General features: G+C 37.6%; 1 protein-coding gene across 5 annotated transcripts in view; it reads right to left on the bottom strand.

Annotated features, from left to right (window-relative positions):
- impact (impact RWD domain protein) overlaps positions 1-13965 on the bottom strand; it is a 75731-nt gene that overhangs the window by 30936 nt on the left and 30830 nt on the right. For 4 of the 5 annotated variants that reach the window (XM_083559390.1, XM_083559389.1, XM_083559388.1 and 1 more), the window contains exons 6-7: positions 4179-4313; positions 3828-3928 (exon numbers count right to left, since the gene is read on the bottom strand). In XM_083559390.1, coding sequence (XP_083415516.1) covers positions 3828-3928; positions 4179-4313 — 236 coding nt within the window. The remainder of the gene's footprint in view (positions 1-3827; positions 3929-4178; positions 4314-13965) is intronic. The other variant, XM_083559387.1, reaches the window with a different exon arrangement.

Below are 13965 nucleotides of genomic sequence, written 5' to 3'. Positions count from 1 at the left end.
GTTTTTGCTGGGATCCTCTTCCTTCCACTGGAGGATGCCCCACAGGTGCTCAATAGGGTTTAGGGTCTGGAAACATACTTGGCCACTTCATCACCTTCACCTTCAGCAAGGCAGTTGTCATCTTGGCGGTGTGTTTGGGGTTGTTTTCATGTTGGAAAAACTGCCGTTCAACTCAGGTTCTGAAGGGCATCATGTTCTGCTTTAGAATGTCACAGTACATGTTGGAATCCCCCCCATGTTCCCCTCAAAGAACTGCAGCTCCCCAGTACCAGCAGCACTAATGCAGCCCCAAACCATGATGCTACCACCACCATGGCTACCACCAATAATGGCTGCATGTTAAGTTATTTTCAGAGGACAGAAAATCTGTACTGCTATACAAGCTGCACATACACTAAAATATATCCAAGTTTCAATTTTATGGTATTGTCCCTTGAGAGGATATACTAAAAGGAACAAACAGAAAAGAAACTATTAAAGACATTTGAACCTTGCTGGGTTTTCTTGAGCCTGTTTGGATACATTTGGACCAATTGCAAAAAATTCAGAAGCAATAAAAAAGAAAGAAGAGAAACAAAGGAAGAGGATTCCAGAAGACAAAACATAAGCAAATCAATTAGCAAAAAATGGACTTTTACATGCTAAGGTCTGATATTTTTTCTAAGCACTTGCTTGTTTGATACCGACATCCGTCTTTGAATAGAGCTGATTTTGTGATTGAAGAGACTTTCTGACACACCCCAGCCTTGATCGTCACACTTCACACTGATTTGAGTGTGAACTCTGATATCACCAGTAAATCCTGAATTCACAAATATCAGAGGTGTTTTTCTTTTGATATTAAAATAAATGTAAATATAAATTTAGGTTGGTGTAAAGTTGCTCTCTTTCATGCCTTTTTTCTCAACAAGCTGTCACGACAGAATCACAGACGTTTCTCTGGAGTAAGGAACTCATCTCCTTGTCTGACAGGATGAAAACCCGAGCACAGATCCGTATCATTGAAACAGCAGTGATCCATCGAGCACATGTGAATAAGTTATCTGCTGCTGGGTAGATAAATCCGGAAGAATCTGCCAAGAGTGTTTTTTTGTGCTTCAGGGAAGCCCAAACATAAATTGTAAGGGCTCGCATGGGAGAGAATCAAGAGGAATTTCTAAACAAGTTGACATCTCACTAGGTTCCACAAGGAATAAGCAAGAAGCACTTTTCTTATTGAGGGCAAAGTGTGTGAAATACTTCATAATGACACTGGAGGCTGTTTTTTCCCAAATATCTTTCAACCGTCAGCAGGAATTGGCTACTGGCAAGTCTTTTAACTCTAGGAATACTGGGACTCTCCACATTTCCATTTCTTCATTTACTCGTTTGGCCAAAGCGATTTATCGGTTAAGCAGATTTCAATCCACTGAGGGAACTCCGAAGTTTAGCAGGAGAAACAGCAGCTCAGGGTTCACCATGGGATTTGAGAATACAACAGTTTGTTTTCAAAGACAGGGTCTGACATTACCAGACAATTCAGGTGGAAATGATGCTGGTCAAGGAAACATTTTTAAGATTTTAGAACAAAATGATGGTGACTGAGAACTGCAAAACAACTTCAAAAACAAATGAACAAATCAGAAAACAAAATAAGAAATCAGCAAACAAATGCACAAATTCAAAAACAAATGAACAAATCAGAAAACAGCGAAAAAAGGAACAAATTCCACTCCACTGGGAGGAGACCCCGGGGAAGACCTAGGACACGCTGGAGAGACTATGTCTCCCGGCTGGCCTGGGAACGCCTCGGTGTCCCCCCGGAAGAGCTGGAAGAAGTGTCTAGGGAGAGGGAAGTCTGGGCATCTCTGCTTAGACTACTGCCCCTGCGACCCGGCCCCGGAAAGGAACAAATTGAAAAACAAATAAACAAATTCAAGCGGGAGAAGATGAGATGAGATGAGAAAAAAACAAATTCAAAAACAAATGAACAAATCAGAAAACAATATAGAAAAATCAGCAAAAATATGAAATAAATCAAAAACAAAATAACAAATCAGAAAACAAAATAAGAAATCAGCGAAAAAAGGAACAAATTGTAAAACAAACTAACAAATTCAAAAACAAAATAACAGATGCCACACAAATGAACAAATCAGAAAACAAAATCAGCAACCAAATGAAATAGTTTGTAAATAGAATACTTACAGCTCACTGGATGAGACATCTGTCATTCAAGATATACAGGAAGTAGGAAATTGTGTATCTTATAACTTTGATTCTTGTACATATGTGGAGTTCTGCGTTACTTTAAACTCGATTTTATCAATAGTGGAACACCTGCCGACATTCTCCTGCAGCCTGTTGTACCTGTATATCTTGAATGAGAGATGTGTCCAATGAGCGTTAAACCTTCAATTTGCAAACTACACCTATCTTTTCCGGTTTGTTGTTTATTCGCTTTCTGATTCATTAATTTGTTTTGCACTTCTCGTCCACTGTACAAAATATGTTGAAAAGGTTTTAATAAAATGTCTGTAAAATGGTCTTACAACAAATTAATAAAAATTAAAGCTGAAAAGATTATTATTTATTAACTGCATATACATTTTTTAATAATTTTAAATACTGTTTAACTATCATTTTTGTCCATTTGCAACTATTTAACGACGATGGGACTATTCAAAGATGGCTTCAAACTAGGGGTGTACACAAAATTCATGATTCGGTACGTACCTCGTTTTTTAAGTCGCATGTGCACCAAAACCCGAAAGCCCTGTACCGAAAAAGTTCAGAACGAATACGTGTACCTTCACAGCCCTACTTAAAACATTAGAATATGGACAAACAGAGACCCTGAATTTGGCTTGGTTGCTGCTGCCTGATGGGCTGGTTTGACCCTATCAGAAACTGCAGATCACCTGGGATTTTCACACAGACAAAATTGTGCAAAAAACCATTCCCCATCCAATGAGCAGAGGTTACTGCGAGTGAAAACACCTTGTTGATGAGGGAGGTCACAGGAGAATGGCCAGGCTGGTTTGCGCTGACAGGAAATCTATAGTCACTCAAATCACACCCCATTTACAACCATGTAGAGCAGGAAACTAATGGTTTTTGAAAAGTGAAAAGCATCTCAGATCATGTGTCAAACTTTGAGCAGCTAGTCTACAACTGCAGAAGAGCATCACTCCTGTCCGTCAAGAACGAAAATCTGAGGCTGGAGCAGGTTGAACAGGTTGATTACATTGATTACAATTTTGGTGTGTTGGGTTTATGAATGATTTTGAACTGAAAAATTGTTTTAAAAAAAAATGATACATTGGGTTTCATTGATTAAACAACGAAACCATGAGAAATGTAGCCTCTGAAAACAATGATTTTACAGTCTTAAGAGGCCATGCATTATAATCAACTTTTTTTTGTTATTGTTTTGTGATCTCGACATAACGAGTTGTTGGATACGCAGAAAAATTAAGTACTGATTACCAGGAACAATGTTTGTTAGGTCGAGATCAAGAGAAAATGAAATCCCTCAAATAGTTTCACATTCCCATTTCATCCGCTAGCCTGGGTCTTTAATATGTACACTGCAATTTAATTTTACTCACTTCAACTCAGTACCTATCCCTCAAGCTGAGCAAGGTGTACTCGAGCAAAGAAAATATAACATTGTGCAAAGCCTTTGGGACTGGTAATCAGTGACTTAATAAGTGTTTGTGTGTGTGTGCGTATCTACTCATGTTCCTTTGTGACATGCTGTTATACTTTATAATGAGGTGAGAGACTGGCTTTTTTGTATACCGTGTGGCAAACTATGGCACTGTGTACTGTTAATTTTCCCATACCTGTTTAGGTGTCACTAAAACAGCCAAATGAGGCTGGAATGTGCTGCGTCTGTCTGTGATTGCCTCGCCATGTTTAATCGCTGGGAGCTCCTCATCTGAATCTACCACAAACACACACAGACATTTTTCCTCAGGGTGTATACTATAAGAAGCCGATAGATTACAAAAATGCTCACAGTCTCATCATAACCTAAGTGCTTTCTAAAGAAGGTAAAGAAGGTCAATTCTCTGGAGCGGGATCAAACCTTCGTACGACGCGAATGTAAAGCAGATGAACGGATTTGTTCAGATCTGACAGGTTGGAAAGGTAAAACCTGCAATTGCATATGCTGGTTCGAGGACTCTGCGTACCTGAGGAGAAGAGGGAGAAAAGACGAGTCTGCTCGTTGCTGAGCCGCAGGACGCCGTAATCTGCAATTTCAACGCCATCCCAGGCGTCGTCCTGTTCCTCTGTCCTCTTCGCATGCTTTGGCTCCGGTCCATCTGCTAACAAACAGAAAGTGTGTGATGGCACACCCTGCTCCAGAACAATGCTCTCATTATCTTCAGCCCGAATTCCACCCGACTCCTAGAATTATCTAAGTTTTCGTGAAGTATATAATTGGTGCACTTCAATCAATGCACACAGTCTTCACAGAATGGCAAGAGGCGAAAAAGGTCAAAGACCTGGATCGTGCTGAGACAGAGGGACTGATTTGTACGTTCTGCCGCCAGAAACATGCTAATCAGCCCTGAGAACACCATTTTTTACTCTGTAACCGAAACTGAGCTTCAGCTTAACCTTGGTGAAACCAAAACGATAGAACGGCAATTCCCGCACAGACTGTGTTTAATGCCCAATTATAAACCTGAACATTTCAAATATCAGGTGTAAGAATTAGAGATGCAGGATAAAAGTTCTTTCCAATTCAATTTATTTTAGTTGTATACCGCTGTTAACAATGGACACTGTCTCAAAGCAGCTCTGCAGAGATAAAGCGGTAATAAAAGAATGTATGAAATGAGTGAGCCAGTTGCGACTGCGCCAAGGAAAAAATGACTTGAGATGTCATGAGGAAGAAACCTTGAGAGGTTCCAGACTCAAAAAGGAACCCATCCTTGTCTGGGTGACACCGAATGTTCATTTGTTAAAGTTCCATCGTTGTTAAAGTGTGCACTGATTAAAATGGCAAAATGAGCCATTGTAGTAGACTTGTTAACTATTAACTGCAGTCTAAATTCATCCTCTGAGTTCCTGTGTTGCTCAGGAATCTCACAGATCGCCAGGCCATTGATGCGAAACCATCTCCAGCTGCACAGAGTGGCCTCCAATCAAAGAGAACCCCATCCAGAAGGAGGGAGCTTGGACAAAACCAGGCCGATTCCAAGAAAGGAAGAGTGATTCTTATATATATATATGTATATATATATATATATATATATATATATATATATATATATATATATATATATATATATAAAAGCTTTTGCATTTCAACGGAAGAGCACACAGCTGTCAATCAGACAAAATGGGCTGGACAGAGCGGTAAACCAAGTGAGGTGATGTAATAAATGCCTATCCAAATACAATGGCAGCACCAAAAATGGCAAAAGCACACACATCCTTCACTCGAGTAAAAGCACAGATCATATTTTAAAAGACTCTAAAACTAAAAGATAGAGTTTTTTTTAACTCAAATTAAAGCAAAGAGGTTTGGGCTCTGACTTTGTGCTTAAGTAATCCTTCAATCCTAATGAATGTGTCCAGGCTGAACATCCACCATATAAAACACAAGCAAAGAAAAGATGATGATCAGTTGATCAGGAATGTGTCTGTTCCCAGTCTTGTTTACATCACCCCAGATTTCTTTTTGCCTTCTGCCTGCTCGTTGTTAGCTTCGTAAACTAGCCTACGTCTGTGGTGTGTGAGAGCCAGGAATTTAAACACCAGTGGCAGGGTGAAAAAGCTGCGCAGTGACAGGAAATATGTCGATGGGCTCAAAACGGTGTGCAATGAGAAGAAATAAAAAAAATTTTTTTTTTAAATGCACGACAATGCCAAAAGATAAACTACCGAGAGAAATAATGTTGAAAGTAAGGAGGAAGACAGTGAACAATGACTTTCTTGGTAGGCTACTGTTTAGATACAAGTCGTTGTAGCGCGTTGAGTCTGGGTGAAGGGAGAGCTCGCTAACTCCAGTTACAACAGAAATCATATAAGCACAGCCAGGTTTCCAAAACTCGTGCTTTTTTATTTTTCTTGGCAACAGCGTTACGGGTTAGTCAAAGAAACTTAGAAATGAGCATCAGAAAATAATAAAGACATATTCCTCGGTCTTGCACACATGCAGTAATAGCGGAGAAATGCGGCGCCAGGCTATTCCCAAAATGCCGATCTGCTCTTAAAGGAGCCACAACATATTTCACCCGTTAAACCGTGTAACAGACACTGTCTTTCATTAAAGCTTGTGTAAAGTTCATTAGTTTCAGTGTAGACACCTGCGGCTTATAGACAGCTTATTTATGTTCAAAATAAAAATCTTTGTCAAATTCAGTGGGTGCGGCTTAGATATGGGTGCGCTTAATAGTCCGGAAATTACGGTAGTAGGAAGTAAAAAAATGGAAAGAGTGAAAGTAAAAAGTGAAGTAAGTACTGAAAACTGAAAAATCCACTTAAGCACAATAACAAAGTATTTGCCTGAAAGGGCCTTTTTTGCTGCATTTTAATTTAAGAAAGATTGTACAGAATCGTATTTTATTTGAAAACAACCTTCAAGGCTTTCGATCCTTTCTCAGTGTTCAATTAAAGCAGCCTATTCTCCGACTTGTCCTCTATTACTTTATCACGATTTACACTTCAATAGGCAACGTAATTTTTCAACGCAGTTAGAGGTTAAGTTACAAGACCCTTAACATTGATTCTTTATACACAGCCCTATTCAGATGACATGAAAGAGAGTGACTAACTGGCTAAGCTATTCTGATGACTGAGTAGCGGAGATAATCACTACGCTCTTCGAAAATCAAACAATTTAGCGTTTGTCTCGGCTACGCAGTCAAATGTTTACGGTCTCATGATTTAAGCTTTTTAAATTTCAAAAGAAAGATGCTCACATCAATCAGCTATTTGAAATGCAGTCCAAATTATGGCCTATTTTGTTTTCTGTGATAAGCATGTTTAAAAGGAGGGTGTGAGACCTGCTGTCAGAGATCCCACTGGTTTCCACTTTGTTCATGCCACACAAAATTCGACAGAAAATCTGAAGGCAAAACCAAGCTTTCATCATAAAGTGTACTGTTTCAAAAAATTTTTTTTTTATTTAGATGTCCACAGTAATGTCTTTCAGCTGGTGTTATGTACCTTTCGGTTTCTAAGGCAAACTAGAACTCACATTTACCCTGTTTATCATGTTTTTTCACACATCTATAACTTTACACAGATAAACTGATCTAATATATTTGCAGACTACAGTGGTCTCCAATAATAAAAGCAATAAACCTCATATATGCCAAAAGAAGGCAAAAATTTTCACAATTGTACAAAATTGTCTTGTTTACTGTTGGAATTTTTCAAAGAAATTCACAAAAATACAGTATTAATGAAAAATATATATTGGTTAAAAATATGTGTGAGAATAATATATTTAAAGTATTTTTCAAATGATATTTCCCATTTGTTTACGCGTTTTTTTTTATTTTATTTTTATTTTTTTTTATAAAACACATGGGTCGAAATTGTTTAACCAAAACTTACACAGGGGTATAAATATGAGGTAACAAATGCACCAAATTCACTTAGTCATTCATCACAATGGGGAAGACGAAGAATATAGCTGTGATGTGCAGCAAAAGGTTGAAAATGCCCATTTTTACCATCAAGGCATTAATGGAGAAGTTCAAATGTTGTGGAAATGTTATGATTCAACCTAAAACATCATGTGTCTATACAACAGTAGGAGGCAGTATAGAGGACAAGAGGATGGTCGGAGTGGCCACAAAATCTTCATGCATCACAGCTGGAGAATTGCAGCAGGTAGTTGGGGTCAGAAAGTCTTGAAAAACTACAATCACCTACATCAAGATGTTTGGAAGGGTTTGAAGAAAAAACTCAAATCAAATAAACAATTCAGTTTTGAATGCGTTGAAAGACGCCGGTTTTGACATAACAGCATTACAATATTTTCCTTGATAATATAAAATGTGGTCATACTGCCTATGAAATATTGGTATTATAGGATATGGAGAGATTGATGCATCGGATATGCATTAATAATGAATCCAATTGATTGAGTCCTGAGAGATTGCTATCCTTGCAATATATTTAACAATCTGCTGAACCTTCTAATGAATTAATTTACTCAAAATGAATTGGTGGAAGCTTTGTGGCTAAGGCTTTAAACCTTGGATCAGAATGTCATGAGTTTAAATCTTACCACCACCAAGCTACCACTGTTTGGTCCCTGAGCAATTTGAGCTGCTCAATTGCAAGTCACTCTGAATAATGACGTCTGCCAAAATGCTGTAAATCTACATGTAAATCGGTTTGATCAGACCAATGCAATAATTTATTAAAACACTCACAGAAAACATATTTTGAGCATCACTGAATGCTGATTTCTATATTGTAGGATTGTTTGATTGTTTCGCTATGCTGATAACAGCTAGTCTTACCAGAGTCCTTACTTGCATCCTGAACAGACTGTACAGTGTCTCTCTCTCTCTCTCTCTCTGTCGCTCATCTACTCTTCTCCTCTCTCGGTCGAGTTAAACATGCTCCTGAAGTACTTCCTGAGTAATCATATCCCTTTCTTCTTTTCGGTTCCGCCTGATTCATCCCGACTCATACCTCTGGATGAAGTTCTCTCTGTGCAGCTGAAGATGATTCCACATGAACAGCCTAAAGATCTATGAAGTTACTTCAGGGTCATATTAAGGATGGATTTGGACTGTAATGTACACAGTCTATAACAATAGTTTAGGGCTTTAGTTCGCATGAACAGTTCTGCATTTAATGAACTTTAATGAATGGACATTGGGTGCCATGCAGATGAGGATTTTCTTTTCAGTGTGATTCCTCTCGAGGTTTCTTCCTCTTTTCATCTCGGGGAGATTTTCCTTGCCACTGTCACCACTGACTCACTCATGAGGGATAAACCTAGACTGGCACAGCTCCTGTCTGTATATATTTATACTATTTGAACATTCTATATTTATTTTATATTCTACTTTTCTTTTCTTGTGATATTTTATACTTAGATTTTATACTTTATAGTTTATAATTTATATTCTTATTTTTCTATATTCTATTTACATTCTTCAGTATTGGACACTCGTGTAAAGCATTTCACTACGTCATACTCTGTATGAATGTGTATGCAACATATTACATTTTATAGGCACCAAAAACGTATATATTTTATAAAAATGAACATATTAATTCATATTTTAGAAACTATTTATTAAAGCTGCTTTGGGACTAAATTGAATTAAATTTAATATTGCATATCCAATACAAAGAGTCATGTGTGGTCTTAATTTTACTTGGGTCAAACCTGAGTGTCAGATAAAAAGCATATAATACTGAGGACATTAATTAACTATCTACACTACCAAGTAATTAAATATCAGCTTGCAAGACACATCGTAATGCACGCAATGCTGAGATTGCCGTGCATTCAGAGATAACTTGTAGAACTGGAATCACAAATGTCTAAATAATCATACAACTTAAGCAGGAGCAAAGCAATTTCTGCTTTTAATCATAGTTAAGGATAGGTTGTCAAATTTAAGCTTCAGTAACCTCTGACCATCTCCCGTTCCCTCAGCCCAATCTCGTCCACTCCTGCCAGTGCCTTACTTGAATATTCATGACTTTACAAGACCATGCTGTTGATCTCTTGGGGAGAGCTGCGCACAACTGCCCGCTGATAGTGGCATCTCATTAATCTAATGTTTGCTTTATGGAAAGCGAGGTGCCACTTTTCATGACATTGTCATAATTACGCCTTTTTTAAAGGCATAAAAAGCAAAACATACTGCAACAGTGACTGCCCAGTGATTATCTGATCTTCCTAGAACAGTCAGATACTTAAAGGGTACATGACTATAGTTAGATAGCAGGGATGGTATAAAAGGCCACATGCAGCTCGACTTAATGGATCATTAAACTAGTGTTTTAGAGGAGCTCGGTATGAATGGGAACAAAAAATAAAAACAACGCTAAAGAAACACTATAACCTAAAAAAAAAAAAAAAAAAAAAACGTGAGAAGATAAAACAGTTAGTCTATTTTATAAATGTACAAATCCAGATTTTATTTTTCCTCTATTATTGACCTCTGACTATATGCATAATACTAAATTACACTAAAATTCACACTTGCCGCTTTTTTGAATTGTCTATAGAATAAAACAAACCTCAGTGGTCAAGGCTCCAAGTTACTGACCAGAAGCAATCACCAAGCAGACACTCTTTGGGGCCCCTGAGCAAGGCCCTTAACCCTAAATGCTGGTATATGCGAAGAAAGAATTTCACTGTGCTGTAAAGTACATGTGAGAAGCATAAAGCGTCTTTCTTTCTTGCTCGCTTTCTTGCTACACACTACCGTTTTATAAAATTCACACCGCAGACATGAATTTTCCCAAACGTTTCTGTGAGGAGCAATTTAGTAACATTTATGAAAGGAGTCTCCAGTATCAGTGCTTTGTAACAGCCATAAGTAAAGCTGTAACTTTAAGCGTTCTGACATGACAAGGTCATTAGGATTGAGGAGTTTACACTACTTGGTCACATGATAAGTCTTATTAGGTCTAATAGATAGTAAAGTGGACATGAATGGATATTTGGTGCCGCCCAGATGAGGATGGGTTCCCTTTTCAGTCTGGTTCCTCTCAAGGTTTCCTCCTCAATTCATCTCAAGGAGTTTTTCCTCGACATAGTCACCACTGGCTCACTTATTAGGGACAAACTTTTACATTCTTTTAAAACCATTTTCTCTGTGTAAAGCTGCTTTGAGACAATGTTCATCATTAAAAGTCCTATATAAATAAAAATGAATTGAATTACATCAGTTTAGCTATAAACAGAAATAGTGTGTATATTTTGGTCTTTAATAAATAAAGCACTTTTTCAGCATTGACAAATTGCCATGGTAAAAAAAGGAATAACACACTTTGGTACATATTATTAGTGGAAAATTGATGAATTGCCTAAAACAGCACATTCCAAAGTGTTTTATTCCTTATTTCTTCTTTTCCTCATACCGCATTATCAGAGTTGTAGCTTTCTGAAAACTAAAGTGTCATTCATGGTACAAGAAGGTGAACTTATACCCTTGAAAGACTGTATATAGTTTGCACAGTGTTCGTTTTAGTAAAGACTGGATGGGAAAGCTTTTATTATAGAGGAAGCCCAATTTATTTAAAAAAGAGAGCATGAATTCTGCCTGATTGGTATTTTTTTTTTAGAATGATCACTTCTCCTGCAGTTTATTCCAGTTGCAGAAACATGTCACCAGGCTTTCCCAGGCTATGCCACACCTCCATGAATGCCTTTGATGTTTTTTTCTTTTGAACATTAGATCCTTATCTCACAGGGGCACATCTATCTCACTCTCTGAGCATCTTCTGATCAAGTGTTGGTACAGAACAGATCTCTATAAGACCTTTTGTGCAGAAACTATGAATGAAATACCTTCAATTGCTGGTCATTAATATAATCTTATGTATTGCAATCTATTATCAAATCCAACTTTTATGGTTTCAAGCAGACTTGGCCATGTAGCTGTACAGCTTGTGTTGGCATGCACTGAGAAAAACATTGCTGCTGAGGAGGCTACATTTTGCCATCATTCCCCTATGTTCGGTTTGAAACAAGGCTGCCAGGGTAGTCAGCCTTTTTGAAAGTCATTAGTACAAGGCTTTACTATTAGAACATATTGTAAGAACAGCGGTAAAATTTTTAACTATTTGCAAGTACCTCTTTTAGGCAAGGACGTTTCACAATAGACATTGTGTCACGTAATTACAACGAGGAGAGGCAAGAGCGGATGCAAGTGCATATAAATTCAGATAAGTGCAATTACAGTAACAAAGAAGGAAAAAAAACACAAGAAAAACTATAAACGGGGGAAAAAAGATTTTTTTAGAGGAAGTGGTAGCCCAGTGCATAAGATGTTGGACTTCTGATCGGAAAGTCATGGTTTCAAATCCCAACACCACCGAGCCTCCATTGCTGAGCCCTTTAACAACGTTCTCAATCCTTATTGGCTCAGCTGTATAAAAGATTTGCCAAATGACATAAATGTAAGCTACAAGAAACAGAAACGTAAACCTGAACATGAACATTAGCTGAACGAACTGACCTGGACTAAAAAAACAACATAGAAGACAACTAACAAATGCACAAAAAATTGACTGAATTGGGGGGATAAAAAAAATAAAATAAAGCAGGTATGCAAACATGGACAATTGAGGTGCTGTGGCTTGTGGTGAAGGTGTTCTCTAGATATAATTCTGACACAATGAACGTTTTATTTCCATTTTGGCTTCATGACTCGTTTTTTTACATTTTACCTCTACAATGGGTGACACATATAACAGAAATCATATGATACTACTAGGATACCAAGACAATATCATATAGTAATGAAGTATAGACCAAGTCTGGGTCGTTTGGGATATTAGCAGGTCTCTTTGCTATTGAAGCTTTGTTGTTACAAACTGAATACACTGCCTTGAATAAGTCCTCATTTCCACCTTGGACAATGTTACTAGTTGCAATTGAATTAAACACAATTGAATAATAACACTAAAGTGTGTACAATTAATTAAAAACATTGTAATTCCATAAGTATTCATGAACCGCTGTCCCAACCCCTCAGGTGTAACCAGAGGCCACATAATTGTTTGAATAAAATTGTCCTGGTTGACCATTTGATCTCAATACAAAAACTGGTTCCAAAAACAACCGAGAGCTTGTAGAGGACATATCTCATTAAACAACCATGATTCGTCTAGATGAGGCCTGGACACTCCACAAAGCTTGGCGAAATCAAAAAGTGGTGAGCCAGATGAAATCCAGCTTGAAGTCTGCCAAACTGTGTGTTCGAGACTCCTCAAACTTTTGGAAAAAATGTTCTGGTATGATGAAATTCTTTTATTTTAAAAAATTTTTTTGGCAGACATAAAAATGACATTGTAACCATGGTTATATCCAATTACCTATTATAAAATTGTAGGCGAACCATAACAACAATGATTAACAATGATTAAATCATAGTTAATTCATATCAGCCATGTAAAATAATGGCTAAAACACGTGTCCAAACTTGTATGTGTTCCCCCAAAAGTATTTGGATAAACTAACAATCATAAATTATACTGGTTGCAGATCAACACTTGAATAATTCAGTAAACTTTCTTCATTCTTTGGGGTTCCCAGTTTTTTTTTAATATGATCAGGCTTTTGCCTGTACCCATGACTAAACATCAATCTGTAAATTCATTTGCAGGTGTAATCAGAGGGGAAAATGTCCCTTGCAATTTAGCTAACTGTGTTAATGCAGTCAGCTGCCACTATTAGAAGGTAAGAAAACAAATTTTAAAGTCAGTTGTATCATATGTTCTAGAAACGTGAAGGGCCAGTTAACATCTGGCTGTTTGATGCATATTGGACCTGGGGTACGACTTTGGCCACCCCTGAATCAAACCCTGGTATCCATAGTAAAAGCAACGGTTAAACCATTTCTACAATCCCAATTCCATAAAAATGTTGGTTGCAATGAATATCTCTAAGGAAAACTAATGAAATGTATCATTTTGGGAAAAAATTTGGTAATTCTGAATTTGATGTCTGCAACACGTCCAAGAAAATTTGGGACCGGGCCATGTTTACCACTGTGTGACATCCCTGCTCTTCTTTTAACAGCAGTTTGTAATGCATCTGGAAATTAAGTAGACCAGTTGCTGGAGTTTTCTGAGAAGTTAGTTGTCTCATTCGTGTCTGACACAGGATTCTACCTGCTTAACAGTCCTGGGTTTTCTTTGTCATGTTTTTTGTTTTATGATCTGCCAAATGTTTACAATTGGTGAAAGTTCTGGACTGCAGTCAGGCCAGTGGCTGTAATCTTCTAGCATGAAGCCATACTGTTGTAACTGATG

This window comes from Silurus aristotelis, assembly GCF_946808225.1.
Source record: "Silurus aristotelis genome assembly, chromosome: 13".
NCBI classification, from domain to species: domain Eukaryota; kingdom Metazoa; phylum Chordata; class Actinopteri; order Siluriformes; family Siluridae; genus Silurus; species Silurus aristotelis.
Note: the sequence above shows the minus strand (reverse complement) of the source record. Positions and strands in the feature narration are given on the sequence as shown.